This window comes from Gadus chalcogrammus, chromosome 18 (genome assembly GCF_026213295.1).
Source record: "Gadus chalcogrammus isolate NIFS_2021 chromosome 18, NIFS_Gcha_1.0, whole genome shotgun sequence".
NCBI classification, from domain to species: Eukaryota; Metazoa; Chordata; class Actinopteri; order Gadiformes; family Gadidae; genus Gadus; species Gadus chalcogrammus.
In genome coordinates, this window is record NC_079429.1 from 14,298,982 (window position 1) to 14,304,807 (window position 5,826).

At 46.3% G+C, this 5,826-nt stretch overlaps 1 protein-coding gene across 1 annotated transcript in view; it reads left to right on the forward strand.

Annotated features, from left to right (window-relative positions):
* Positions 1-5,826, forward strand: part of kif19 (kinesin family member 19) — a 31,446-nt gene that overhangs the window by 25,189 nt on the left and 431 nt on the right. Inside the window, exons 5-10 of the mRNA XM_056577709.1 lie at positions 13-149; positions 1,874-1,999; positions 2,653-2,847; positions 4,944-5,090; positions 5,306-5,428; positions 5,715-5,822. Of these exons, the coding sequence (XP_056433684.1) occupies positions 13-149; positions 1,874-1,999; positions 2,653-2,847; positions 4,944-5,090; positions 5,306-5,428; positions 5,715-5,822 (836 nt within the window). The remainder of the gene's footprint in view (positions 1-12; positions 150-1,873; positions 2,000-2,652; positions 2,848-4,943; positions 5,091-5,305; positions 5,429-5,714; positions 5,823-5,826) is intronic.

A 5,826-nucleotide genomic window follows, 5' to 3' on the forward strand; every position in this document is an offset into this window, starting at 1 on the left:
TTACATTTTCAGGTTGCGGGAAGACATACACAATGTTAGGGACCGACAAAGAGCCCGGCATTTACGTGCGGACGTTGAACGACTTGTTCAAAGCCATTGAGGAGACCAGCGATGACATGCAATACAGTGTTACCATGTCCTACTTGGAGGTAAGGACAGTCTCATTCAAAGACATCTTGGCAAGGATTGCCGACGCGTGTCTTAGTCATAAACTTGCAGCCATAAACTTGGTTCAAATTGATTCGTATGGCTGGCGTCACTGTAATTGAGCTACCTCTCTGTAGAGTAATCACTTTTTGCAGGTACTGATCACTTTCCTGGTTGCTAGGCGCCGACGTCGTCAGGCGGCTTTTATTTGGTGGCTCATTATTTCAGCTTCACGGTACTTCCTCACACTTAAACCGCACAGACCCGATCTGCAACCCCTGCAGCGAGGACTGAGTGCTGTTTGGATCGGCATCAAGATTATAGTTCACATTACTGTGGACATTGAACGAGACATTTCGTTAACATTTTATTTGAACTATTATTAACTATTTTAATAGAGTAAAAATCGACACAAGGTCTTAATACATTTGATACATCTAATTTACCAATAGCCGTTATTATTAAGAATTGACAGTTTGATTTACACAAACATGTATTTGTAAAATCTAAAGTTAAGAATAGTTAAGTTAATCAAATTGCTTCTTGGCGATCGTCAGGTCAGTAGCACAAGAGACATGCTGTTTATTACGTACAATCACTAGTTTAACCTGCTCTGCAATATTCCCCAAGCTGTAACTAATGAGTCTAATTTGAGCAGCAGCGGTATTGGCTGGGTAATCTAAAGGATGACGATACCATTGGCCAATAGACCACTGATAGGACTGTTGCTTTGTGTCTGACAAATGAACGAACCGAAAGAAAAGATTGCCAACAAAACATCCAGCAGACGCGTTTGAAAGCCTCGTGATTACAGCGACGTGCAACGCTGCCACTCTGTTTTTTAAGGAGATAAAGAGTTTGGAAAAAAGACACAATAAATGGCACTCCACTCTCTTCCCCTGCCGCAGAACTCAGAGTTTGGATGACTCTGGATGAGGGAAACGAAACGTCTTATTTACATGTCAAACCCTGAACCAGAGAGTGAGAGCGGAGGAGAGAAATCTCCCCAGGCTTGTTCAGAGAGCCCGTTCAGCTGGGGCTGTTTCTGCAGGAGACGAGTGTGTTGTCTGCCGTTTCCAGGGATCATACCCCCCCCCCCCCCCCCCCTCCCGACTGCCCCATCCCGCCACTGAGGTCAAGTCCTGTTTTACGGCCTGGCTCAATGAGCACACAATGAGCTCCCTGCTCACCTTCAGGACAGAACAAAGAGGAGGAGGAGTGACCTTCTGACAGGGTGCTGCGGACAGCCCAAGCAAATATAAATCTGCGTCGTGCAAATAAAAAAAACAAAAGGACAAGAAACATAATTGACGACCAGATATCCAAGCCTTCACAAACGTTCATTCCGCCACGCATACACTTACACACACGCTCGCTCACACACACTTTTTTCTGAAGGAAAACATCCTTAAGAATATATATAAATCTTTTGACCTTCTCTTACAGTAACAGCACGTCAACTAAAGGATAAAAGGATATAGCTCATAGAATGTACCAGCCTCCTCTTTTTATTCTCCTTCTATTTCTTCGCTCAAGACGGACGTGCGTAGGCAGCTTGCGTATCTGACCAACAACCTCACCAGCCGTTCGCTCGAGAGTTATTGAATGAGAGCTTCCCTTTGTACGGGTATTCCGTTTGACCCCGGGCCGACCCCAACCCGGCTATTAAACCCGCGACGTCACGCCGGTCTTTAGGATTCCCCCTGGGTATGTGTCCTCTCCGTAGATCTACAACGAGATGATCCGCGACCTGCTGAACCCGTCCTCGGGCTTCCTGGACCTGAGAGAAGACTGCAAAGGTGGGATACAGGTGGCCGGGATCACAGAGGTGTCCACCATCAACGCCCGCGAGGTGAGACTCACGCACGAACGCACGCACGCACACACACACACACACACACACACACACACACACACACACACACACACACACACACACACACACACACACACACACACACACACACACACACACACACTCACCAGATGGAGTAGATCGAAAGGCACGACTTCAGACAACATAAACAACATGTCGAACAAACATTCTTAAGATCAAAGTTCATTGAGCAGAGTCGAAAGATTTGGCAGGAGAGACCGGGCAACACTGGGCTTTCATCAAACTCGCAGCCAATGAATTGAGGTTGATTGAGCCTGATTTTCCGCTCCGCTGCCATAGTAACCAAAGTTCTCCCAGTACAGAGTGAAGACTTTTTCTTTCCCCAAACAAAAAAATATTTCAGATCTGCCTTTTGCACACTCAACGTCCTCCTAGATACTATTCAACTACGTCTAGACTATTGTATCATTGAGCAGCATTCACCCAACTCAATACAGTGAACTCAGACACATCAATACTGAAGAGGTAGGCATCGAACCCGGTGCGTTCACCGGCCGCCATGCCAGATCCTGTAGCCATCTGGCGGTGCGTTGTGGTGGCGCCATGACGCCCCCACCCCCCCTGGGTGTCTCTGGGGGTAACTCCGCCGCCTCGCCCCCCCCCCTCAGATCATGGAGCTGCTGGTGCGGGGCAACAAGCAGCGCACCCAGGAGCCCACGGCGGCCAACCAGACGTCGTCGCGCTCCCACGCTGTGCTGCAGGTGGGCGTCCGCCAGCAGAGCCGCAGCCGGGACGTCCTGCAGGAGGTCCGCTTCGCCCGCCTCTTCATGATCGACCTGGCCGGGTCCGAGCGGGCTGCGCAGGTGCGTCCGGGAATGTGTGTGTTTTTTGGTGTGTGTGTGTTTTTTTGTGTGTGTCTGTTTGTGTGTGTTCGTATGTCTGTGTGTGTGTTTGTGTGGGTGGGAGTGGCCGTGGTTTTTGTTTGTTTGTTTGTTTGTTTGTGTGTGGGTGTGAGTGTGAGTGTGTGTGTTTGTTGGAGTGCACATGTGAGTTTGAGTGCATATGTGTGTATGAGTGCAAGTGCGTTTGACTGCAAGTGTGTGTGTGTGTGTGTGTGTGTGTGTGTGTGTGTGTGTGTGTGTGTGTGTGTGTGTGTGTGTGTGTGTGTGTGTGTGTGTGTGTGTGTGTGTGTGTGTGTGTGTGTGTGTGTGTGTGTGTGTGTGTGTGTGTTTTTGTGTGTACATGCATGTATATGCATACGCGCACACATTCTGCTTGCGTGTGCGTGTACGCCTTATTGTCAGATACAACCAAGTGTGGCTGCAGACGATATGTTCCGGTTGCGGTGTGCTCATCAATTATTACTGTTTAGCTGTGTCTCTACAGCGGTATGCTGGTCTAGCATCATTACAATATCCTAGCTTTAGACCGCACATCCCCACAGCCTCTTTCCTGTCTGTGTGTCTGTGTGTGTGTGTGTGTGTGTGTGTGTGTGTGGGCTCTGTCACAGCACTGCTTGGCAGCCATGTTTTACAGCAGTCCATAAAAGAAGGTAGCGGCTCACTATATTTACGGAGGGCTCCATAAAACTGAGCCCACATTAACAACGTCTTGTCTATCTGGGCCAACATTAATGCTCCGTGGCACCCAGGTATTACTAAGATGTATTCTTACAGCATTTGTTGCTCTTATTAGCATAGGGTCCTGTTATAAAACAGATTTCTGCTTTTATTCAAACTATCATCTTTTTTGGCTATTATACATTCTAGAGTTTTCTCAACCACCAGTTGTAATTAACAGGGGTAATTTTTCAATGGAAAGTGTAGTATACTATGCATGCAAATCAATTATTAGATAGCTTTTACTGTTATTCAGGGCTGATAGGTGCATTGACATTTTAAAATGCAAGGCAACTACTATTGGTTAGTTGAAAATAATGCTCATCATTGAGATTAAACATCTCTTCCAGTGTCCTGGCCAAGACAGGCAGTAGTAGCCTACAGTCAAACATAGCATACACACAAAACATAAGAAAAATAAAACAACTAAAACAGTCCGCAGGGGGGAAGGGGGACATCAATATCGCAAGACATTTCGGGAGGCTCAAGGAAGAGAGTAATATTAAGTTTGAGCAACAAAGTGTCAAGACATTTCGGGAGGCTCAAGGAGAGGAGTAAAGTGTAGTCTTGTGGTGGACTCTACAGACATAATTCACCATAGCCTACTGTGTTATTGACTTGTTTTCGTTGTGTTATACTGACACTGAGCCTTCAAGATCAAGTCACTTGACTGTTGATATGCCGGTCGGCGCGATGTTTGAATTTAACGTTTTTTATATGACAAAATGAACAACCTGCCGTGGTCGAGGTGAGAAATGGTCTCTTCCCTTATTTTATCGCAATTTCTAAAGTCTATATACAGAACGTCTTGATGATTAGTTTGTGGGTCCATGTTTTCCTCGTCAGACCCCAGAGTTTCTGCGACAGACTGTTATGGATGTTTCATTTTTCTTTGACCTGTACTCACGGCCATGCACATTACAGAGACAGCTTTCACCCATTCAGAGCACTTATATACCATGGAGACTGTTTGAAAGGTTAACCAGCCGTAGCCCCGCTTTGAAGTATAGCACATGGGGGGGCCTCCATTTGGGACCCAACATAGGCGTGTTTCTTCCCTTCAAGGCCACGGGGCACATTTTCTGCTGACTGACCCCTTAAGAAGAGGTATGTTTTATAGTACTTGGTTTAATTGAAGGAGTCGTCACCAAAGTGTTAACGGGGGTGAAAGGCAGGATGTGTCGCCACCTATTGGCCAGGAGTGGAACGACACCTTTGATAGATGGATTGCCTGTTCAAAGTAAAACAGGGACAGTGGAAATGTAAGGCAACTTCAATTTAATTAAATCATATTTTACATTTCCCCTTCCTTCCCTCCCCCTTCTCTCCCCCTGTCTCAGACTCAGAACAGGGGTCAAAGGTTGAAAGAAGGGGCTCACATCAACCGCTCCTTGCTTGCCTTGGGCAACTGCATCAATGCCCTGAGTGACAAGAACTGCAACAAGTATATCAACTACAGAGACAGCAAGCTCACTCGACTGCTGAAGGTAGGTCAGAACCAAATGAAAGGATAGACCAAGCTTTTCCAATGTTAGTCGATTGTAAAGATGTTTTTTGGAGCACATTTTACCTGTGATGTATGCATCCTGCGACCTAATGACTCCTAAATGTATCTTTAATCTATTGAGTTGGAACAAAAACACATTTTGGAACAAAATGTGTTTAATGACTCCATAGTAAACCCAATGTTAACTTTGAACAGGACTCACTCGGGGGAAACAGCCGCACGGTCATGATCGCGCACATAAGCCCCGCCTCCCTGGCGTTCGAGGAGTCGAGGAACACGCTGACGTACGCGGACCGCGCCAAGAGCATCCGCACGCGGGTAAGAGACCGCATCACGCTCGATATCCATCCGCCTTCCATTCAACAGCAGATCGAGTTGCATCATGAAAGAGTAAATGGAGTTTCACATTTCAGGAAAAAATGTGCTTTATACCTGTTTGAATAAAATCAATGTTAAAATAAATTTAAATAAGAAAACACTTCACAATTCTCGATTTAGGCTGTATTAAAGAAGCTATTTACCGTGATAATGAATATCACTTAAATGATATGGCATTGGAACATACCTGAAGTGCTTCTCTCTGTTGGATCTCTCTGTTCCCCAGGTCAAGAAGAACCTGATCAACGTGTCCTACCACATCGCCCAGTACACCAACATCATCTCAGACCTGCACTGTGAGATCCAGCGGCTCAAGAAGAAGATCGCAGACCAAGCTG